The sequence below is a fragment of the Dromiciops gliroides genome, chromosome 2 (genome assembly GCF_019393635.1).
Source record: "Dromiciops gliroides isolate mDroGli1 chromosome 2, mDroGli1.pri, whole genome shotgun sequence".
In the NCBI taxonomy this organism is placed as follows: Eukaryota; Metazoa; Chordata; class Mammalia; order Microbiotheria; family Microbiotheriidae; genus Dromiciops; species Dromiciops gliroides.
The window spans coordinates 111955350-111979963 of record NC_057862.1 but is presented as its reverse complement, the minus strand read 5'-3'; the positions used below and the strand labels follow the sequence as shown (position 1 = coordinate 111979963).

At 45.4% G+C, this 24614-nt stretch overlaps 2 protein-coding genes across 4 annotated transcripts in view; one reads left to right on the top strand and one right to left on the bottom strand.

The window, feature by feature from the left end:
• PDZD7 (PDZ domain containing 7) overlaps positions 1 to 16612 on the bottom strand; it is a 91352-nt gene extending 74740 nt beyond the window's left edge. The window contains exon 1 of the mRNA XM_043983259.1: positions 16503 to 16612. The gene's annotated coding sequence lies outside the window, so the exon portion shown is untranslated. The remainder of the gene's footprint in view (positions 1 to 16502) is intronic.
• Positions 15464 to 20573, top strand: KAZALD1 (Kazal type serine peptidase inhibitor domain 1). Of its 3 annotated transcripts, XM_043983268.1 has the most exons (6): positions 15464 to 15605; positions 15724 to 15840; positions 16349 to 16899; positions 18263 to 18423; positions 18811 to 18958; positions 19253 to 20534. In XM_043983268.1, the coding sequence occupies exons 3-6, from the start codon at positions 16401 to 16403 to the stop codon at positions 19345 to 19347; spliced, it is 903 nt and encodes a 300-aa protein (XP_043839203.1). In that variant the 5' UTR covers positions 15464 to 15605; positions 15724 to 15840; positions 16349 to 16400; the 3' UTR covers positions 19348 to 20534. The 3 variants fall into 3 exon arrangements, 2 of the variants coding, with proteins under 2 accessions (XP_043839203.1, XP_043839201.1); XR_006354766.1 differs by lacking the exon at positions 15724 to 15840 and having other exon boundaries at positions 18816 to 18958; positions 19253 to 20573; XM_043983266.1 differs by lacking the exon at positions 15724 to 15840 and having other exon boundaries at positions 19253 to 20533.
• Positions 20574 to 24614: the final 4041 nt, after the last annotated feature.

Below are 24614 nucleotides of genomic sequence, written 5' to 3'. Positions count from 1 at the left end.
TAGGGAGGAGAATTCCCTATTCTAGCTAGAAGCTGAAAGGCAACAGGAGTACTGCTGTGTATTCTCAGCTGATTCCTGGATGGTGGTGTTTTTCAGGTTGTATAATTTCCCTTTCCCCATTTTATTTCCTTTCCCTTGATCCTACTGATCCTGTTTGTGTTTTTTTTTTTTAGTTCGTTCTTGTTAAAATAAATCCTGCGCTGTTTTGAGGGAGGCGGCCGGTCTCCTTCCTTGCCCCAACATTGCAGCGAGCTGTTTAGCTAACACTCCTCAATTAAAAATTGGTCCCCACACCATGTAGAAGGTAACAGTCTAAACCCTGAAAAGATTCTAAGATGTAGAGGGGTGGGGGGAAATGGAGTTAAAATATTAGAGTATCTGGAAGCAGTCCAGCTGAGCTCTGCACCCAAACTCCTCCAAACAAATTTAGAAAATGCACCAAACTGATGAATTCTGGTTTTTTGTTTGTTTGTTTTGTTTTGTTTTTAGTGAGGCAATTGGGGTTAAGTGACTTGCCCAGGGTCACACAGCTAGTAAGTGTTAAGTGTCTGAGGCCGGATTTGAACTCACGTACTCCTGATTCCAGGGCCAGTGCTCTATCCACTGCGCCATCTAGCTGCCCCAAACTGATGAATTCTGATGGAGAAATCCAAGAAAAAGTTAGAAAGTCATATTTTTCCAGTCCAGGTTGACATAGAGATATAGACTGAGAGGTCTGCAGACAGGATCTAGATAGGAGCACCTTGTGGAGAGCATTTCAGAACAGAATGAGGCTATGCACTACAGCAAGCAGAGGTCCTACAATACTAGAGCACCTCAATAGGGGCAGGTACCAACTTGCAGCTTTGTAATCCACTACCCAGATCCAGGTCACAAATCCAGGGCAGACCCAAGAGGGGACCTTCTCCCTACCTCACCCCTTGTAATCTCTGGCCCTAATCAGTGTACCTACAAATAACCTGGTTCAGCAAGCAAGTAGCAGCAGTGTAACTCAGATGAATTGCTTATCATCCTAATACAGAAAGATTATCTTGGGGGCAGCTAGGTGGCACAGTGGATAAAGCACCAGCCCTGGATTCAGGAAGACCTGAGTTCAAATCCAGCCTCAGATACTTGATACTTACTAGCTGTGTGACCCTGGGCAAGTCACTTAACTCTCATTGCCCCAGAAAAAAAAAAAAGAAGAAAAAAGATTATCTTGGTAATCATGGGGACAGACTGGAGGAAGAAAAACTAGGAAAAGAAGCTATTACAATAGTCCATATGAGAAGAGATGAGGGCTTAGATAGGGATGATTACAATGAAAATGAAAAGAAGGGGACTGGATGCTGGAGATACTGAGGAAGGAGAAACACCTGAACTTACCAACTGATTAGCTATATAGGGTGAAGGATAAATGAAAATAAAAGATGACAATATTTTGAACCTGAGTGACTAGGAGAATTGTGGTACCATTGACAGAAAGATAAAATTAGGAAAAGGGGTTGTTATGGAGACGATAAGTTCAGTTGTAGATATGTTGAATTTGAGGTCAAAGCAGGACATTCAGGTGGAAGTATCTCTTAGGGAATTGGAAATATGAAATTGAACTTCTGGGGCACTAGGTGGCACAGTGGATAAAGCACCAGCCCTAGATTCAGGAGGATCTCAGTTCAAATCCGACCTCAGACACTTGACCCTTACTAGTGTGAGAATTGGAATGATACCCCCTGCTGGGAGAGATATTTCAGGAAAGCTCTGCCCTGAGGAGAAAGCATGTGATTTAGAAACCACGTGACTTTAGCATCCAGAAGTTACCTGGCACCTGGAACTTACATCTATAGAACCACCTGTGGGACCTGTCAATTAGAGCTACCAGCCAATTAGCTTGGAGGTGTGTGTGTGTGTGTGTGTGTGTGTGTGTGTGTATGTGTGTGTGTGTGGACAGCCCTGTTTCTGGTTTCTCAGGAGGCTTCTGGGAGAAGCTGAGGAGCAAGCAGCTTTTTGGTGGGAGACTTAGGCGGGGGAGCAAGAGACAGGCAGTATAGGAAGAGCAAGCAAATTTCATACTTGATCCATGTGTTTCTCTTTACTTACCTCTAATATACTTTAATAAATACTTAATGCCCAAAGATTGGTGCTATAAGTTTTCTAATTTAAGGCAACCACTCATTAGATCTTAGACATCATAGCTAGAATTTTAGGCCCCTTATAGATGGCAAGCCATCCAGGAGAATGCTGAACCCTGCAATATTCTGATCTTCCAGCTGGGTAAGGATTTTCCCCTATTTCCCATGTCTTGTCTCTTTAAGTTTTAAATTGGCCATTAAGTACCTGCTTTAACTCTTTTTTTTTTTTTGGTGAGGCAATTGGGGTTAAGTGACTTGCCCAGAGTCACACAGCCAGTAAGTGTTAAGTGTCTGAGGCCGGATTTGAACCCAGGTCCTCCTGACTCCAGGGCTGGTGCTCTATCCACTGCACCACCTAGCTGCCCCCCTGCTTTAACTCTTAAGTACCTTTTTCTAATTTTAACCTCCTATTTCCAAGGATCTCTCCCTTTTACATTTCACAATAGATGGGGCCTCTGGGATCAAAAAAGCCTCTGGGGTTTTAGCATTCTAAGCCTCTTTTTGTGGCTATTCACACAGGCCAAGATGGACCTGTTCCTTAAGCTTGGTCCTGATGAATTCGAATGTTCTATTCCTATTTTTATTTTTATTCTTACTTTTCTTTGTGTTATAGTGAGGAAATTTGTATTATTCGAGGCTCCCCCCTTGAGAAAATAATTGCAGCATAGGACTCTTATAAGCTGCCGATTCAGCCAGGCATTACAAAAGCAAAGTTTATCAAACTGTGTTTTATGTGGCATAAAAAGTATTCTAGCTTACTGGAAAACAAATGTTTAGAGAATGGATCTTTTGACCACTTAACACTGAAAACTCTACAAATGATCCTTCACTTTAAGCCCCCCAAAGATTTAACTTATTGGAAGCTTTGGAATGTAGCAAGTAAGGAATTGACCAAAAAGGGAGAAAAAGAGGATGACTCTGGGCCTGAATATGAATGTAAGTCTGTCTTTCAGGCTGAAACATCAACCAAGGAAATAAAAAAGGAAAAAAAATTCATGTGTAGAGGAGACAGAGATCCCCTCCCATGATAAAAGGGGCGTCGTAGTAAAGCTTAGATATATATACAATTTGGCCCCAAAGATGTAGGTTTATGGAAATGAGAAATTTCTAAATTTGAAGAGGATCCCACAGCAGTTATTGGTCACTTTAGAGTAATTTTCAGAGAATATCAGCCCACTTGGAATGATGTTAATGATCTCATGGAAACAATATTAATCCCAGAGGAAAGAGCTGACATAATAGCTGCAGCAAATTCCCTGGAAGCCAAAGGAAATGTTGATATTGGGTGGCCTGTTCAAGACCCTGACTCAGACCCCAATAACCCTAGACATTTTGATATGTTGAAGGATGCAAGAGAAATGTTGTTGAAAGCAATGGAATCCTGTGCTAGACCCATCAGACCCTAGAGATGCACATATTATCTGCTCTCATTTTATTTACCAGTCCTTACCAGAAATTCAGAAATATTTTAAAAGGCACTATCCAGGCTGGAATAGTTTTAGTCCTGAGAGACTTAAAGAAATAGCAACATATATTTATGAAGGAAATGAGAGAGAGGAAAGGAACAGACAAGGCATCTTAGCTCCAGTACAGGAAATAATGAGGTAGCAAGGCTGGACAGTTGAGAATCACTACCAACCCCCTAAATTTTGCCAGTACTGCCATAAACAAGGACATTTTATACAATTTTGTAGGATTTTGATATGAGAACAAAATGAAAACAGATATAGTTTCTCTCAGAGGAATGCAGAGAGGCAGAACCAAAATAGAGATAGATTTTTTCATGGAGGTACAGACAGAAGAAGCAAAACAGAGAGATATAGGTGAGCAGAATGAAAACAGTTACAGGCACTCTCAAAAGTGTGCAGAACAGATAGATATAGAAGATTGATGGTGTATAGGGGTGGGGGGGGGGACAGTGGAATCTGAAGATTTTACCTTTCCAGACCCTGAAATTTTTAACCATCTTGTGCCAGTCCATTCCCCTCCCCAAAGTAAGGAACCCCATGTAACCCTTAGGATTGGAGATACTTATTATGATTGTTTATTAGATACAGGAGCCTCAAGATCAGTCCTAGTGAGCAAACCTGACCCTGAATGTACAACTATTGAATCTCTAAATGTAGTGGGCATTTCTGGAAAAGTGAAATCAGTTGCAAAATTAACCCCTTGCATACTGAATCTAGGCCCATTAACAGTAGAATCCTCCTTAAAGAAATAGTCCCTTGCTTTGGCTGACCGGCATGCATTGATTCTGACAAAAGCACACATTTTGCTGATTCTGTTTTATCCCAAATTTACTCTTTCTTGGGAGTTACTCCAAAATCCCATACACCCTACCATCTACAAAGTTCAAGCCAGGTGGAACATATGAATAAAGAGCTTAAGAGCATGATTGGCAAGTTGTGCACTGAAACTCATTTGAAGTGGCCTAATATTCTACCCTTGGCACTGTTCTACCTGAGTAGCAGCCAAGAGGAAAACTACATATATCCCCTTATGAGATGCCTTTTGGCCATCCTCCTATCCAAGCAAATCCTTTTTCCCCAGTATATACATCATTGGGGCGGGGGGGGGGGGGGGATGCCTTTGTTGCTTCCTATATACAGGAATTACGAGCCAGACTACATGAACTCCACGAGGCAGGAGCGGCAGTACAGGCTGGCCCCTTGGACTTCTCCTTACATGATTTGAAACCAGGAGACAGTGTATATATCAAAAATTTTCAGCGGACTAGTGGGACCCAGCTAGTTTGGGAAGGTCCTTTCCAAGTATTGCTAACAACTCCAACTGCCATCAAAATCGGAGAGAAGGACTCATGGATACATTGCTCCCACATAAAACTGGTACCAGCACATGTAGACACATTGTCTCTTATTCTTCCCTGTGTATTTTGTTCTATTTATCTATCTCTCCAATTTTGAAACAATGTAAGATGGTTTTGATTTCATAATACAGTGTTAAGTCTGGAAGTATTGTGCTTCCATATTCTAAATTGTTTTTTTCCAACTGATTATTTGATCAAATTCTATAAAGCATTTCCCTGGCAAATTGGTCACCTTGGCAAGTGTAAATTAATTCTAGAAGTATTATTTTTTTGGCTGGGCAATGAGGGTTAAGTGACTTGCCCAGGGTCACACAGCTAGTAAGTGTTAAGTGTCTGAGGTCAGATTTGAACTCAGGTCCTCCTGAATCCAGGGCTCGTGCTTTATCCACTGCACCACCTAGCTGTCCCCTAGAAGTATTATTATTATTATTATTTTTAATTTTTTTGGGGCAATGGCGGTTAAGTGACTTGCCCAAGGTCACACAACTAGTAACTGTCAAGTGTCTGAGGCCGGATTTGAACTCAAGTACTCCTGAATCTAGGGCCGGTGCTTTATCCACTGCGACACCTAGCTGCCCCCTAGAAGTATTGTTTTTGATAAGCATAAGATAAGAAGGGAACATTTGCAAAAGTTTTTTCATATTTATGTGATAAAATTTATTATTGCCATAAATAGGGACATATTGTATAATATAATAATATGTGATTTGGAGATTTTAGATATTGAAATTTTAAAAATGTTCTAGACTTTGAAAAATTAATTTTAAAAAGTCAGTTGAAATGTTACATAAGGGTTTCTTTTTTATGCTATTGCAACTACATTTTGAACTCAATAGTATGGGCTTATTTTTGTAGAGATTCTTATTCTTTTAAGATTATGTTTTAACTTGTATTAAAATATGTTCTGATTTTTCACAAAAGTAATTGTATATTTAGTAAAAAAAGTTGTTACTTGAAATTATTGCATAATTGTATATTATATTCTGAGTCCAAGCACATTTACATTTTTTGTGATCATTATTATCCTCATCTTTTAAATGCATATGAGACTTGGATTATGGGAACTTATCATTTAAGACATTAATTGCCTTCATTCTGAGTTATCAGATGCCAATTGGCCAGGATGCCATCCAATCACAAGAGGAATACATGCAAGAGCAGACATTGAACTTTCACATGAGGGAAGACATGCATGAAGTCCAGGTACTGTGCTGCTTTGAGAAAGGCTAAGAAAATGGCTACTGACAAATGTCAAGGTTGGATTCTCTTGGTTTAATTTTCCCCCACATGGCACCAGGTGGCTGGGCTATGCCATCTCATTTGACACCTGACTTCAATTCCCCCTCCTATATGCCTGATGTCATGGTCATCTCAACCCTATGCATCTGATTAAGCCTGATTCAGTTATTTCTCTGTTCTTTTATCTCAGGTGTCATGATAAATACAATGTTGGATTTGGCCTTGACATATGCTACCGGTTATATTAGATTCTTTAATTTTTCATAACGGCATGAGGATAATTAGGCAGATGATACAAAAAGTGATAAAACAAAGATAAAAATTATTTTCTAAATTAATATTACAATTGTCTTCTCAATTTGTCCTCCACAGGGGGGAGTGTAGTAATATTAAGTTTTAGAGAATGTTTCAATATTTTGTTTTTATTATATGTTTCATGTGTAACAACTAAGATTCCGAATTTCCTTAGACATGTTTTTGAGAACTCTCATTGTTTGATTTGATTATTGGCAATGCTATTTAAAGTTGTGTTAAACTCAATTTTGTAGGAAATTTTTCTGGCTGATTACCAGCATCCACACATCTGAAACACCTGAAAAGACTTCCATTCCATGACTACACCCAGAGGACATTTCAAGAATCATCTGAGAAAAGACTTCCAAAGACTTAAATGGACATTTTCCTGTTTTTCTTTTCCACATTGTATACACTGTTTATAATGTCCACTTACTAAAGAGGAGCGCCCCCTTTAGTTTTTCTGCTTGTAATGTCCACCTGCTAATAGGGGAGTGCCCCCTTTAGCCTTTGTTAATGCATCACTCAAATTTCTTTTTCTCCTTTTCATTCCTTTTACTTAGTTAGTCATAAGCATCTGTAATGTTATTGCTTCATGTGAGGAAATGATTTTTATTCACATGAAGCACAGGGGGACTGTGAGAATTAGAATGATACCCCCTGCTGGGAGAGATATTGCAAGGAAGCTTTGCCATGAGGAGAAATGTGATTTAGTAACCATGTGACTTTAGTGTCCAGAAGTTACCTGGCATCTGGAACTTACATCTATAGAACCACCTGTGGGACCTGTCAATCAGAGCTACCAGCCAATTAGCTTGGAGGTGTGTGTGTGTGTGTGTGTGTGTGTGTGTGTGTGTGTGTGTGTGTGTGTGTATGGCCCTGTTTCTGTTTTTTCAGGAGGTTTCTGGGAGAAGCTGAGGAGCAAGCAACTTTTTGGTGGGAGACTTCAGTGGGGGAGCAAGAGACAGGCAGGATAGGGAGAGCAAGCAAATTTCATACTTGATCCACGTGTTTCTTTACTTACCCCTAACATACTTTAATAAATACTTAATGCCCCCAAATTGGTGCTATATGTTTTCTAATTTAAGGCAACCACTCATTAGATTTTAGAAATCATAGCTAGAATTTTAGGCCCCTTACACTAGCTTTGTGATCCTGGACAAGGATCATTGCTCCATTAAAAAAAAAAAGAAAGAAATTGGACTTCTGGAGAAAGATTGAAAGTGGAGATGTAGATTTGTAAATGATCTACATAGAGATCATTGAAGCCGTGAGCTTGACAGCTCACAAAGAGAGAAAAGGTAAAGAGACAAGAGAAAGCATGGGAGATTTTTTTTCACATTTGACCGCCTTGCTATCTGAAACTTCTCCCAGGCGCTATTAGTTGTCCCTTTGGTAATAAGCAGAAATATAGTCCCTCTTCTCTTGGCAGTTCTTCCAAAACATGGAGCTTTCTCTTTTCCAGGCTAACCATTCCCATTTGGTCCTTGTAAGGCCCACAGTCCAATCACTGTCCTAATTGCCCTTCTCTAAAGGCTCTCCAGTTTGTCAGCCTCCTTCCCAAACTGAATACAGTATTCCGGATGTGGCCTGACCAGAGCCACAATTAAAGGGCAAGAGAGAAAGAAGCCAAGAGCTGGAGGGTGTAACAGAGTCCAAAATTTTGAGTTGTTTGGGATATGGGAGAACTGAGCAGCATGGTTGTAGATTGAAAGAGCCAGGAGAAACTGAAGATGCCTTCCAGAAGAGTGTGATTCATAGAATAAGGTCACAAGAGAGATAAGAAGGGATGAGATCACGGGTTTAAGTGGAAGAATTAGCTTTGCCAAATAGAGTAAACTCTTTCTGTGACTGAAAGGAGAGGGGAGAAATCATTGAAAGGTGTAGAAAAAGGGGTCCAATGTCGTATGGCTTCAAATTATTCAGTAAAGCTCACCTTCTGAGGGGCCGCTAGGTGGCACAATGAATAAAGCACCAGCCCTTGATTCAGGAGGACCTGAGTTCAAATCCAACCTCAGACATTTGACATTTAGTAGGTGTGTGACCCTGGGCAAGTCACTTAACCTTCATTGCCCTGAAAAAAAAAAAAAAAGAAAGAAAAAGAAAGCTCCCCTTCTGAGAATGAGGAAGAGGGGGTTGGCAGATTTTAAGCTATTTAAGCTGAGGAACCATTTGATGTCACATAGCACAAATGTGGACCTAGTCAGAATGATTTTGTGATTTCTTCTAGGATCATTTGGCATTTAAGGAGTAACCGATAGAAGATCTGGATAGTAGGAATAATCTATGCTTGAGTGTAATTAGGGGTGTGCTGACAAATATTTACCAACTCTTCAGAAATCACAAATGCACTTTAATATTTAATCTGCAGAATTTACATTTCATATATGCCCTTTTAAAGTTTAGACAATCAGTTGTTTTGTAGTGTTTGCTGATTTCAGATGTGTCAATTCCCACACTAAAAATTTTTATATTGGAAGTGCCAGAAGTTGGTACAAGGTGACTCCAGCACACTTCTGAGTGCTACCAGGATGAAAACATTGGGAATTTCAAGGGGATTTTCATCTGAATAAATGTGAAGGGAGTCCTCCTTTCCTTCCTTCCTTCTTCTTCCTTTTTTCTTTTTGGTGTGATCCTGTTGAATCCCAGAACTTAAAGCAATGTAATAGGGATTTTTTTTTTTTAGATTTCAGGGACCAGACCTAGAAACATGTGCAGATATTCCCTGCCTGTTTGTTTTCCCTGATGCCCACTTCCACAAGCAACTTGAGGTCTTTTTTTTTCCAACATTCATTTTTTTTTTTTAGTGAGGCAATTGGGGTTAAGTGACTTGCCCAGGGTCACACAGCTAGTAAGTGTTAAGTGTCTGAGGCCGGATTTGAACTCAGGTACTCCTGACTCCAGGGCCAGTGCTCTATCCACTGTGCTATCTAGCTGCCCCCAACATTCATTTTTATAAGATTTTGAGTTCCAAAATTTTCTCCCTCCCCCGTCCTTCCCTCCTCTCTAAGAAAGCAAACAATCTGATATAGGTTGTACATGTACAATCATGTTAAATAAATTTCCACATTAGTCATGTTGTAAAAAAAAATCAGAAAAAAGGAAAAACATGAGAAAGAAAACCCCCCTCAATGAAAATAGTATGTTTTGATATACATTCAGACACTAGAGTTCTTTCTTTGGATGTGGATAGCATCATGAGTCTTTTGGAACTGTCTTGGATTATTATATTGCTGAGAAGAGCTAAGTCTATTATAATCGATCATCATACAATGATGCTGTTACTGTGTACAATGTTCTCCTGGTCCTGCTCACTTCACTCAGCATCTGTTCATGTAAGTCTTTCCAGTTTTTTTCTTAAATCTACTTGCTCATCCTTTCTTATAGCACAATAGTATTCCATTACATTTTCTACCTGGCTTAAAGTCCAAATGACTACATTGAAGTTTAGAGGAATGTGTTCCCAACCATAAGGGACTGAGGGACTGTAGGTACTATTTGATGACAAAAACTTCTAATTGGCTTTAAGCTTTAAGCTTCAGCTTAAAGACTTGATGATTCAAAGATTGGTGGTTGAATAGGAGATAAACTGCCTCTTCATCAATATCTTTGACTTGCCCCCAAGAGATTAGGGGATAAGCTATAAGCAATGAACACACATCTCTTTTGCATTTTCTTCTGAGATGATCCAGCAGAAATGATAAGATGAAAATATCCAGGAAACCTGGTGAATTTGAGAGATTCGGGGGTGCCATGAGAGGTCCCAGAAAATTGCTGTACAGAATACAGTAGAGAATAATGACGGCTATGAATGCTAAAGAGGCATAGATTTTGGGAGCCCAGATGAGCAGCCAGCCTAGCAGAGAGCTACATGTAAGGGGGATTTGACTAGGACTCCTCAGAGAAAAACATTTCCATTGCAGGAGTTGTGTTACTACTTTACCACATATGTTCTCTACCTAATTACCATAGTGCTCTAATTTTAAACCCACTCTCCCCACAAATTCTAAGTGTGTATTTGTAGAAGAGTTCGCCCCAGCATTTGGGGGGGGGATGTTTTGTACCAAGTGTGCTTGTCATACCTTCTTGGTAAATAAATACCTTGTCTAAAAAGCTAATTAAATCTGGCTGGCTGATTATTAGTGAAAAACATACTGGAGGGGACTTATAGTAGTCTAGAAACCCAATCCCTTAGACTTACTTCCAAAATACTTCGGGTAGTAGTACTCAACTACTCTTTAGGAGCCTTAAACTTCATGTCTGAGTTGGAGTTCATGTGTGTAGGGAGTTATATTACAGAAAGAAAAAGTCTAGCTTTACCAAATCTGCTCTTATCCTCTTAGGGTTCATTGTAGAATCCTATCACTATCAAAATAAGGGATGAAGTGGTCTGGAAATTAGGGTTTACCACAGTGTTATTGACTACTGACTAGTAAGTCTCAGCAGTCACAGACCTTTGAAAGCTGTCAGGAACCTTAGAGCACCCTCCTCCTCCTCCTCCTTCTTTCTTCTTCTTCTTCTTCTTCTTCTTCTTCTTCTTCTTCTTCTTCTTCTTTTTAAAGTAATAAACAATTTTATTTATAGTTTGGGGTTCCAATTTTTATCCTCCCTCCCCCCTCCCCAAGGCTTACTGCAATCAGATGTAGGTTATACATGTAGACTTATGTGTATAAGGAGCATACCACTTCTTTTTTTTTTTTTTTTAGTGAGGCAATTGGGGTTAAGTGACTTGCCCAGGGTCACACAGCTACTAAGTGTTTAAGTGTCTGAGGCCAGATTTGAACTCAGGTGCTCCTAACTCCAGGGCTGGTGCTCTATCCACTGCACCACCTAGCTGCCCCAAGCATACCACTTCTAAGTCCTTCATTTTATAATTGAGGAAACTGAAGTCCAAAGAGGGGAAATGACTTATCCAAAGTCACACACTTAGCAATTGAACAAAAATCCCACAACTTCCTCATCCTATTGCCAAACTTTAGGCGTTCCTTTTTCTCAGAACCATCAAAATCAAACCAAACTAACGACTTACAACAAAACTAACAACACAGCTCCACTGTGTGCAAAGCCCTCCTCGACAACCAGAGGTGCACAAAGGGATCACTGGGTCTGCTTCAATACCAGAACTTTCTAGGAGCGGTGGTTTATTTATTTGTTTGTTTTTAAACTGTATTTCTAGCCTCACTCTAGCGGTTCTAAGTACTGATTAGTTTACAAGTGGGTTTCGCCTTTGTCTCCTAGGTAACCGCCCCGCCCCCACCGTCGATCCGTCTCCTAGGCAACCCTCCCTTCTCAACTTAGACAATGAAAACGAGGCTTTTTCTCTGCTTCTTCTCCTGGGCAACTCCCAATCCAAGGATGGTTTCTGGGCTCAGTCATCGGAGACTAAGGCTACTGGGTCCTTAGCTCGCCCGCTCCCCCTTACCCCCCGCCCGGGTCTCCAGACCTCAGTGGTTCATAGTACTGCAATGGTACCTCAGTCAAGGTCATTCCCGCTACGGATTCTGGCCCCTCAGGCACATTTACCTTTTCAAAACCCGCGGGCTTCCTCGGTCCCGCCCCTTTGGAGTTTCTACAAGGGAGCTATTTCGCGAGATCACCAGTCTCCTCTCAGCTCCGCCTCTAGTTGTCTAGCCCCACCCATTCCATTGCAGAGCACCAGCACCACTCCGCCCCTCTCCACATCTGGAATTTCTGTATGCCCCGCCACCAGAGAAGCCAGTCTGCCCAGGGAACTATATAAATAACTCACATTTCTCTGGAACTTTAGGGTTAGCTAAGAGCTTTCCTCACAAAACCGCCCCGCGAGGCAATTCAATTTAGTTTAGCCCAATGAGCATTAATTTGAAGCCACAGTCTACAAAGTGCTGTCAATGTGGTAGGTGTGAGGGTATATAGAGACAAAAAGGAGGCGCAGTCCCTAATTTCAAGTAGTTTTCATCTTGCTGTCCTACGGCAATGAAGTGGGAAGGGAGCAAGTCATGTACACAGATCACTCATTTGCGATTTCACCAGTTTAAAGAACCCCCCGTGGGGAAAAAAAATGCCAGTGCAAGTTAGCGGCTGGTCTGCAGTTTATAGCTTTTGAATACTCAGGGCACTGAGAGGTTAAGTGACTTATTTTCCCGGTTTCACACAGGGAGGAGGTTGCCAGAAGGAGGACTCCAACTCAACTTTTCCTGTCTCCAAGGCTAGCCCTATTTATCCATGCTGCCTCTCCCTAGAGAATATCTACAGAGTACATGCAAAATAATTTGGGGGGGGGGAGGGCGGATAAAAGCACAAGCAACCAGGCGAGAGTCAAAAAGGCCTTTTATAGAAAAGAGTACTTGAGGTGGCGCAGTGGATAAAGCAGCAGCCCTGGATTCAGGAGTACCTGAGTTAAAATCTGGCCTCAGACACTTGGCACTTACTAGCTGTGTGACCCTGGGCAAGTCACTTAACCCCCATTGCCCCACAAAAACAAAACAAAAGAGTACCTGAGCTGTGTTTTGAAATAAGATAGGGATTCTAATGGGTCATCTTCTAAAGAGGGGAAAAGAGAGTGTATCTAGGCATGAAACAAAGAGGCAAAGAATGTAATTTAGGGGGAACATAAATGTTCTAGGCCAATTTGGCCAGAACAACCATAGCCTGGTGGTGAAATCAATCTGGAAAGGGAGGTTGGAACCGACTGTGAAGAAGGGCTTACGTCAGACAGTGAAGTTTATATTTCATCTGCCGGGCCATAGGGAGTCAGTGAAACTTCTTGAGATAGAGTGAAATGCTCAGACCTGTGCTTTAGAAATAATAATTTATGCTTACCATCTTAGGGTAGGGGGAGGTGAAGGAGAGAGGGAAACAATGTGGAACTCAAAGTTGTGTAATTGGAGAAAATAAAATATTTTGTAAAAAAAATATTTGACTACTGTGAAGGGTGGATTGGAAAGGGGGGAAACTGAATGCTAGAGAGACCAATTCTGAGACTATTTGCAAGAGATGAGGTAAGAGGTAATAAGGTCCTGTAGTAGGGTGGTGACTTGAGTGGAGAACAGTTGAATGCAAGAGACCTTGTGGAAATAGGGGACTTGATACATGATTGGATGCTGAGGTTAGAGTGAAGCATTGAAGTTGACTTGAGCTTTCAAACCTAGGTGAGTTAAACGGCAGTGGAAGGGATAGTACAGATGAACAAACGAAGGCTCAGAGGAGTTGTGATGTTCCCAATATAATAATCAATGGTTTCGTTGGAATTCGAACCTGGGCCAAGTCCCTCACTGCACCACAGTTCGATGGTTCTTTTGCTCTGTATCTCCGAATAGCACTTAGCATGCTTTTTAGAAGGGAACTGTTGCGTGAGAGACCACCTCGATGTGTGAGAGACCACCTCGATGCTAGTGTATGTTTAGCATTCGCGAAAGCAGGACATTCCAGCAACCAGGCCAACATCTTCCCTCCACCCTCAAAGAGACCTTCGCTGTCTCCCCTCACATTCTCATTCCCCCTCCTCTTTTCTCTTCCCTTCCCCTCCCCCTCCTACAGGAGGCGGGACCCAAGCTAGGCTAAAGAGTTCTGGTACTTGAGCTCCAGATGAATTGAAACTCCGGAGGCGCGCGGGGCTTCTGTTTAGCTGAACACCTCTTCCTTTCTGCTCCCCACTTTCATGTGTTTCCAGTTTTCTTCATACACCCGCCAGTCCCAGCCCCCGGCGCCACGGTGGCGCTGGCAGTGGTTGTGACAGGGTCCCCACCCTCACCAGCCCAGCAGCCTGTAATCAGGGGCTAAAGTGACGTAGAGCTGGGGGCCCATCAGTCCTAACCGCTGAATCCCAGGTTTCGCTAGACCCGATTTTAATCTCTTTGGGGCAAAGATCACCGGGGCCGCAGCACCTGCCAGGAAGCCTGGCCGGATGTGGAGAAGAGGAGAGAAGAGTAAGAAGAGGAGGGGTGTGGAGAAGTGGGCCAGATGTGTTAGAGACAGATGTGGGTTCTGGTGTTACCAATTTTTGCCTCTTTCCTTTGGGTAAGGAAGAGAAGGGGCTGGCTATGGGGATGGAAGTTTAAGGCCCTTTACTCCCCGTCTGCCCAGTCCTGAGTTAGTCCAGGCTATGAGAGAGGCACAGAAGACGCAGACCGGATCCTCAGGCAGCTCCCAATCAGAGACTGGAAGCAGCACAGTAATGCAAGTAGCACCTGGGCCCCTGTCCCACCACTGTTGTGAGGAATCTGTCTCAGGCTTGCCTAGCCTTTGGTCAGGAGGCAGGAGCACTCAACAGTGAGGCCTCTCAGGCTTCCCTAGTCTTCCGTTAGAAACCTCTCAGGCCCCCAATCTTGTTCTCATCCACCCCCATCCTCCCTTCCCCAGTGTTCCAACCACTCAGTCTCCCCGATGCCCGGTCTCCCAGTCTTCCCCAATACCTCTCTGTCCGAACCCCTTCAGGGTAACAGCCTTCTGTTTCTCGCAACCTTCCAATATCCCGACTTCTCTATCTTAAAGACCTCCAGTCTCCCAACCTCCCAGCTCCATCTTCCTTTCTTCCAAGTCCTCAGCCCGAGTATTTTGGCTCGCCCATCTTATAGTCACTCAGAACTTCCAATCTCTCCAATCCTCCCATTCTCTCAGTTTTCCAGTCTCTCAAGTCTTCCAACCCGTTAGTGTTATCTTGTATCCCAATTACGCAGTCTCTGATTCCCTCCCCCAGGCACCCCCCGCCCCCCAGCCCCGGAAAACAATGTCCAGCTTTTGGCCTCTCTTCCCGACTCCCATCCCTCTCTCCAGGCCATAGGGTGTCGGGTTACAACGCCTTGGCTCACTCACTGTAACCTTGGGCCGTTTGAGGCTAGGGGCGGGAGGTGGGGGTGACCAGCTGGGTCTGGGCTGCTGCGAACAGGAGGCCTTAATGCGGGGGTGGCGGAGGGAGGAGGTTGGGCGCGGAGAGGGGGCGACGTCGCGAGGGCGGGGAGAAGGGGCGGAGGAGCAGTTTTCACAGTCGCTGTCCTCTGGTCTTCAGAGAGCCTGGGGGCCTGAACCGAGTTGGGTGGGGGGGGGCCTGACTGACAGCGCCGTTTGCTCGGACGGTTCGAGCATCCCCACAACCCCAGTCGCCAATCCCTTAGCTCCCTGGCTAGAGCTGCAGCTGTTCTCTGGGGACCAAAAACAAGGTGAGTGGGGGGGGGGGGGCGGCGGCAAGGAGCCTAAAAGAAGCCGGGGAGGAGTTAGTCGTGGCACACAATCTCAATTCCATCATCTATAGCTCTCTTCCACTCCGTCCCCCCCCAGATCTGGCCCAGTCCTACTCGTGGCAGTGACAGGGAATTATTCCCCCGTCCGCCCCCTCCCCGCCCCCCAAAGAGCAAGCGCCAGGGAAGCAGAGCAGCTTCCTCTCCTTTTAAGTGGGTGAGTACACTCCCTGGGTCCTTACAGGAGATCCTTGATTTGTGTGACCTTAAAAGAGGTCAGAGATTTCTCTTGTGCCAGTGTTTTAACTGCCCTGAGTCCCTAGGAGCGAGATATGAAGGGAGAGAGCCTATACTGAGGGAAAGAGGGACATTGAGGCCTAACTCAGTGGTCAGTGGTGAGGGCTGAAGGAATGGGGAAGAATATCTTGAGATGAGATCTTTGAAAGGGATAGGGGAAAGGGGACAGGGAGGCAGGAGAAAAAACAACGTTTGGAAGGAAAAGTTGTGGCTTGGTATCAAAAAAAGATAGAATTTGGAGGGTGTGGATGGGGCCAGAATAGGACTGGGGAGATGAATGGGGGAGGGCAGATTTGAAGAATGGCGGCAGAGAGAGGAGGGGGGGTTGGTTTGTAGGAAAAGAGGAGGGCCAGGGAAGACGGAATTAAGGGAATCTGGCCATTTCCTATTTGGCCCCTGCCTTCCCTGACCCCTTCTCTCTCCCACAGGGTCCAAAAGGGACATAGGGAGCTGAGTGAGAGTTTCCAGTGGCCTCTGACGATGTCTCGGCAGCCAGTGGTCCTGGCCCCGGCTCTTGCGGTCCTCTTGCTCCTGCAGCCTCTGCCCCGCGCCCGCTCCCGCCCACCCCCAGGCCCTGACTACCTGCAGCGAGGCTGGCAGCGGTTACTGGATGAAGGTGAGGGCTGCGGGCCCTGCCAGCCGGAGGAGTGCCCTACGCCGCGGGGCTGCTTGGCAGGGCGTGTCCTGGACGCGTGCGACTGCTGCTGGGAGTGTGCGAACCTGGAGGGCCAACTCTGTGACCTTGACCCAGATGGCCACTTCTATGGGCGCTGCGGGGAGCACCTTGAGTGTCGGCTGGACGCAGGAGGGGACCTGCAGCACGGGGAGGTGCCCGAGCCCCGGTGCCTCTGCGGCTCTACAAGCCCGCTCTGCGGTTCGGATGGGCGCACCTATGCGCAGATCTGCAGTTTTCAGGAGGCTGCTCGGGCCTGGCCACAGGCCAATCTCACTGTAATGCACCCGGGACCCTGTGAGGCGGGTACGGTTCCCCGACCGGGTCCCTCCTCCCCCAAACCTGATCCTAGCGCTGTCCTCTAATTCTAGAAAGAACTCAACCCCCCATCTCAAATCCAGAATGGGGAACCATCCTCAACTCTGTCATGGAACTTCCTCTCCACACCCCCCCCCCCCCCCCGCACTGTGTACCTAGAAATCACTCCATCCCATTAACTCCCTACCCAGGAATACACTCCCCATTCCAGCCTCCGAGTCCTTTCCCCATATTCCCCATGGGAACCTTTACATTTAGGCTTCAAGAACCCAGGGTCTACTCTTCTACTTGGACCCCTTCCCCTTCCCCTCCCCTTGGCACCTTAGGGAGAGGTTAGTGAATTTTACCCCATTAATCCCCCACCCCAACATGTCCACTGAGGCTTACCTTTCTTCCTCCTCGGACTCCCCCCTTTCCCCCAGGCTTTGGTTTCAGGTTGATGGTGCCAAGCTAAAGGTCCCTATCCACAGAGCTATGTATTAGGTGCAATGAAAGATCCATGCGAGAATATTCTGGGCGTGACAGACATACCGACAAACAAGCTGTGTCCTCAAATGATCTCAAAGACAGAGGAGGAGGGGAAGGAGGGGAAAGTGAGGGCGCGGTGTAACCAGAGCCGACTTAGTTCCATTGTTCCTGGGATGCTGGGAGCCAGTGGGTAGGGGATGGGGGTGGTGGGGGTGGGGGTGCAGCCAGGAGAACAGTCCCAAGTCCCAAGATTTAAAGCCCGAAAAACAGGAGTAGAAGGGAAGACTCAGCAAAGTTAGCTCCCCGATGGTGTTCCGAGTGCTGTTGCTGCCCCCACCCCCAGGGTTTGGCAAAAGGTGTGTGTGGGTACTCCTCAGGCTTCCCTCCCTACCCCCCAACCCATTCCAGATCTAGATTTGCTAGGAGATTTTCTCTTCCCGAGGGGGGCTGGGCTCAGTGTTAGACTTGGCTGTGAGTCTACTGGCAAACAAACCCCAGGGGTCCGGGGCCCCCTCCTTTTCCCCTCCTGGCTTCCTGTCCCGGGGCCTCAATGGTGTCAAGTTTTCCCCTTGCTACATGGAAACCTGCAAGGGTAGGGGGAGGGGCTCTGAGCAACTCTGTGGGAACCCAGCCAGGTGTGAATGTGGGTGGAAGGCAGAAGTAACAGGGAGGTGGGCAACCAGAATAGTCTCAGACACACTGGGACAAAAGAATGAATCCCAGGACCATCAAAGGTGTGTTGTGTGTGTGACGGAGGGAGGGAGAGAGAGAGAGAGAGAGAGAGAGAGAGAGAGAGAGAGAGAGAGAGAGAGAGTGAATGGTATGTTGGGGGTCAGGAAGACAGGGTCCTAAAGCATCCTCTTGACCTTATTCTCACCTGTAGAACCCCAGATCCTGTCCCCACCTCGGGATGTGTGGAATGTGACTGGGCAAGATGTAATCTTTGGCTGTGAGGTGTTCGCCTATCCAATGGCCTCCATTGAATGGAGAAAGGATGGGACAGAGACACTGCTACCTGGAGATGATCCCCATATCTCTGTGCAGGTGGGGGCCTTGCTGTGCTGTGCAAGGCAAGAATAGAGCTAATTTCTTTAGAAAGGGGAGGCAAGGATAGACCTCAGGTTTGTGCAAGAGGGATAGGAAACAGACTTCATGGAAATGTGTGTGAAAAGAGAAAGGACTCCATCTTTGTGTAGAGGGGTGAGGAACAGATCTCATCTCTGGGGGAAGGAGCAAAAGAGCAGAATCCATTTCTATAGGAGGGAAGAACAAACCCCATCTCTAGGGAGGAAGTGGGGGTGGGGTGAGACCTTGTCTCCATAACAGACCATCTTTAAGGATGGAGAGAGCCTCCCAGACTCTGCAGAGGAATCTTGGGGGTGGGGGGAGGGAGGCAGGGACACACCCCATCAACTTTTTGCCTTACTCCAGTTTAGGGGTGGACCACAAAGGTTCGAAGTGACTGGCTGGTTGCAGATTCAGGCTGTTCGAGTGAGTGATGAGGGCACTTATCGATGCCTTGCCCGAAATGCCTTGGGCCAGACCACAGCGCCAGCTAGCCTCACAGTGCTCACCTTGGGTAAGGGGAACATTCCTCTTCTTGCCCCTACCTATCTGCCCCATTCCCCATTATTGGGTCTATATGTTCTGTGTTAGATGCCATCGAAAACAAGTTATGGGATTTTCTTGGAGCTGACTATGGAATCCTAGGCCAGGGGGTGGGAGGAAACTATCCCAGGTATGCCTGAGTATGAATGTGTGCTTATTTCTGTGAATATATTTAGGTGCCTAGACTGGTGCATTTGTGGGAAAACCTCCCTCTCTCTCTTGCTTGGTGTACAATGAACTTTCCTTTCATTCTTTGTTTTTGCAGACCAGCTGAACAACACAAGCATTCCCCTGCTTAATTCTTTGAGCCCAACCCCTGAAGAGGAGGCTGACAGTGAAGAGGGGGATGACTATTACTAAACCCTATACCCACCTTCAATGCCCTCGACGAGGCTCCCTAAAATAGTGCCCCACGAATAGTTCCCAGACCAGTTACCTTAGCCACCTTGGGCAATGCCCATTCCTTCTCCTTTTCCCTTCCCAAATGATATGGGCTGTGGAAGGCTGGGAAGGGTTCAGAATATCTTCTCACTGATTTCCTTGAGTTAGAAACAACAGCAACCAACTCCTTGGGTTGGAGGTTAAGGGAGAAGTCTTTTTAGTGACTGATCTCTTTCCTATCTGCCAGCCCATAAAGAGGTATCCTGGAAGAACAACGGTCCTCAATAGAGACAGGGAACAAAAATGCCTAAGACCTTCTGGGTTCCTTGCTGGTGTGGAGACACAGAGTTGAAGCCACATAACCATGACTCTTACAGGAATCTGGGAGATAAACCTAGTCCTGGACCTGGTGGTGAGGACAGAAATAGGCAAGGCCAAGAATTCCTGGCTCCATCCTGGGCAGTTACCCAGACTGGTAGGGTTTGGCCAAAAGCCAGAAAAAGCCCTTTAGTATTCACTTTGGGGTGGCAGGAGAGGTATAGAGCTGTTCTGCCTCCACTTTAGTCAGTCTCCTGCCACCCCTCCCCCAAAACACACCAACTATCTTCACTCCTTTGACCTTACACACTCCCCCCCTCACCAACATACTTCTACCTATCCAGCTCCTTTTACTTCTATACCCGCATGAAGCCTTTGATCATGCCAGCAAGCATTGTTTTCTATCTCACTACCACAATTTGTGTTTTTTAACTTATTATTTGTGTCCATGTCATATCTGCTATTGCATGTCTAGGTCTCATTTCTTTTATAACTTGTGTAAATGTCTTAACCTTTCTTACTAGATTGTGATCTCTTAAAGGCCAGGTAAGAAAACATTGATATATTATTCACCTTTGTATTCCCACTCAGTTCCTAGCCTTGCATGTACATAAAAAAGATGCTCAACAAATATTTGTTGAATGAATACACTGAATATGCACAAAGACAAAGTGAGTGTGCTTATGTAAACACATGCGTGCTATATATAGATGATCTCTAAGGCTTCTTCTGGCTCTAAATCCCATGATCCCCAGCACCTGAGCCAATGCTTTGTACATAGGAGGTGCTTAATAAATGTTCTTTGAATGTTGAACAAGCTTCCATATTTAAATACAGAAGACCGCATGCATATGTGCAAATGAGCATTTGTGCACATCATTTCATCACAAGATACAGTTAGCCTGGTGATTCAGACACATGCTGAGCAGATGATTTTCCCACCCCAAGAGGGCCTCCCTGGGGTGATGGGGGATGTTTGAGCTCCTAGGGAGTTAATGAGCCTGAGTCCTTTAGGGGGAGTTCCTTGAGACTGCTGAGTGTCCTACTTCCTAATCCTAAACCCTGGAGAGGAGACTTGGGTCCCAGGTCCTGCAAACAAGGAGGTGTTTCCCTAAAGCATTCAAATCAAGAATAGAGAGATGATGTTAGTATGTGGGTGTGTGTATTTTGAAGCTTGGTCCAGGATAGTTGGATGAGATTCTTTCCAGATGTTCCCTACCTAGGTAGTTTCCAACCCTCCCCTCCAAAAGGTGGGTTCTTCCTGATTCCCATACTGTGTCCTTCCTGAGACCAGGGCAGCTCTTCCTAACTCTAAACTGCCCACTCCTTCCCCACTCCACCCCACCCTAGTTCCAATTTTCTTTAATGATAGACTAGGCAAGAACAAAAATAAGAGTGAGGCATGCATTCTTTGCCCACAGATTTTTCTTTTTTTGGAGGGAGGTGTGACCTGGAAAGTATTCTCGAATTATAGGAACCCTCCTCACCCCTGAAACTCTTTCCCAGCTGAAGCTGGGATAGAACTTAGCCCCTAGGGCTAATGGTGAGGACAGAAATGGGAAAGACCTTGGATTCATCTTCTTTTAGTAGCCAGGGATGGGAGTCCCCAGCACTGGCCTTAGACTGTAGGCCCTGACCTAGAGCTGGGACTGATATGAATTTTGGGTATTGATCTCTTGAGTCCTGGAGGTACCTAGGCCCTGGCATGAACATCTGTCTGGAGAGATGAACCTAATGATAATTACAGGCAAAATTGTCACTGTGTCAGAAGGCTCTCCTAGAATTCAAGAGCTATATGAGTCAGTCACTTCCCCCCCTTCCTCCATCTCCCTATAAAAACCAGTGTAACCCCTGTAGGAAGGAGAAGGTGTTTTAGTACCCCCTGGATGCTAGGTGCTGTTTTCCTAAAGAAAAGGTCTGTGTTACCTGGGGCCTGAAGAGATGGCCCATAGTGGACCTGGAATACTATATAGCTTGCATGGGAAAATGCTCCACAATTCCAGCGACCTCTTAGTTGCTAAATCAAATGGTCTTTTCTAGATCTTCATCCTTGACTGCTCTGCAGTATTTAATATTGTTGTTTTTACCATCCTCTCCTCCTGCACACTCTTTCCCTTGTGAGGATTCATGACAACATTCTCTCTTGGTTCTGCTCTCTATCCAACTGCTCCTTCTTATGTCCTGCTCCCTCTCCCCCTCCCCCTGCAACTGTGAGTGTATCCCAAGACTTGGTCTTGAGCACTCTTCTCTATGCCCTGTCTCTTAGTGATTACATCACCTCATATGAGTTCAGTTATCATCTCTATGCAGATGGCTCAAAAATCTTTCTTTCTTTCTTTTTTTTTTTTGGTGAGGCAATTGGGGTTAAGTGACTTTCCCAGGGTCACATAGCTAGTAAGTGTTAAGTGTTTGAGGCCGGATTTGAACTCAGGTCCATCTGACTCCAGGGCCGGTGCTCTATCCACTGCTCCACCTAGCTGCCCCGATGACTCAAAAATCTAAACATCCAGCCCTAGTTTCTCTCCTAAGCACCAATCCTGCTTCCCTAACTGCCTAATTAGACATTTCTACCAGGATGTCTTAAAAGCATCTCAAACCCAACATTCGTCAAATAGAACTCATCTTTTATCCCACCCCCATTATAAATACTTTCCCATTTCTGGTGAAGACACAACCATCTTCCCTATCTCCCAAGTTCCAAATGCCAGAGCCATACTTGACTCTTCATTTTCCTCCCTTGCCTGCACATCAAATCAGTTACCAAGTCTTGTCCATGCTATCCCTATTCCACCTCTTAAATTCATCTTCTCTCTACCCATATAGCCACTAACCCTAGTTCAGGTCCCCCATCACTTCTCTCCTGTATTATTATAATACCCTCCAAACTGATCTCCCTTTCTAAAATTTCTTTCTGGGGTAGCTAGGTGGTGCAGTGGATAGAGCACCGGCCCTGGATTTAGGAGCATCTGAGTTCAAATCCGACCTCATACACTTAATACTTACTAGCTGTGTAACCCTGGGCAAGTCACTTAATCCCAATTGCCTAAAAAACAAAACAAAACAAAACAAACAAACAAATAAAGTTTCTTTCTTCTCCAATCTACCCCCCCCATATACCTGCCAAAGGAATAATCCTGAAGTAGATGTTTGAAGCTATGTCACTCCCCTCCTCAAAAAATTATAGCTGCTTTCTATTGGCTTCAATATAAAGTACAAATTCCTCTGACATTTAAGGCCTTTTATAATGTCTCTTGACTATTTTTTCAGACTTAATACACATTATTCCTCTTCACACAGACCAAACTGGTGGTCTTGCTGTGTCTGACACAACATTTCATTTCTCACCCCTGTGCTTTTCAACAGCCTGTCCTCCTCACCTTAACCTCTTAGAATCTCTAGTTCCCTTCAAAACTCACCTCAAGTATCTCCAATCTGTGGCCCTTTCCTGAATTTCTCTAGATGCTAGAGCTGGACTAATAATCTTGTATTCACTTTTATATATTTTGAATTTGCTTCAATGTGTACACATTGATTTGCTTCTCTGAAGGCTGGTACTTCTCCTTTTTTGTTTTCCAGCACTTAGCAGAGTGCCTGGCACATAGTAGGTGTTTAATAAATGTTTGCTTGTTGTTCACAGATTGATTTTTTTATATTTAGGATCAGAAGATCTGGCTCTGGAATTAATGTCTTGGGCAAATCTCTTCTTTCTAGGACTCAGTTTCTTTATCTGTTAAAGGAGGAATTGGAGTAAATCTCCAGAATAATCTAAATCCTACATTCCTTGCCCCATCTTGAGTGTTCCCGACTCATGCGTCCCAGAAGGCGAGGGCGCCACCTGGTGGCCAATTGCGGCCTCTTTTCCATCTTCAAGAGTTCACCACTAAGCGCCTCCGAAAAGCCTGTGGGGCAGTCTTAGGTTCCCGAAATCTCCTCCTAGCCGGATTGATTTTTCGTATGGACAGGGCAGCTGACTCTGAGCTGTGTTAGGAGCTTTGCCTAGCCTCAGTTTTCCCCCTCTGTAGCCCTCTGCACTTGCATCCCTATGATCGGCGGGGCTGGGGGGGAGAAGGCGAATTCTCCCTCTCCCCTTCTCCACTTCCTTCTTCTCCTCCCTCTTCTCTTTCACCTTTTCCTCCTCTTCTTTCTCCTCCTCTTCCTCCTTCCCCCTCTTTCCCCTTACTCCCCCCTCCTCCGCCTTTTCCTCCTCCCTCTTTTTCTCCCTCCTTTCCCCCTTCTTTTTTTTCTCTCTTCGCCTTCACGTCCTCCATCCCCTCGTCCCCCTCCTTCTTCCTCTTCTCCTCTTCCTCCCCCCTTCTTTTTCCTCCCTCCCCCAAACCGTCCCCCCACATACACACACAACACACTCACACACTCACACACACACACACACACACACACACACACACACACACACACACACACACACACACACACACACAAGGCCTCCTCCGCTCCGGCGGCGGGCGGGCTTTAATAACGTCGCTGGAAAGTGACACGCGATTTATTATTAAAGCAAAGCGGGGCGCGGGGACGGGAAGAGTTTAATAAACGCGCGCTGTTGCCGAGGATTATTCACGGCAAATAAACGAGAGCACGAGCGGTGTTTTAATAAATAATTTCCCGCTGCTCCCGGGGGAGGAGAGGGGGAGGCGAGAAGCTGAGCTGCCGGCCTCGCTTCCCCAGGGGGCCCCGGGTTGGTCCTTCGTTCTCCGCCCGAGGTTGGAGCTCCCTTAGGCTAGGCTCCCTTCTCCCAAGGGTGACCTGGGATGAACAGGGGCTCCCGAGAGATGTGGGGAAGGACGAGCGACGTTTTCCTCTCCACGTCTGATACTGGGCAGGGCTTTTGCCCAACCACAATCCGTACCACCCCCTCCAGTCACTTGTCTTCCCCCTCAGTACCCCGCCCTGTCACGGCCACCCCGCCCAGG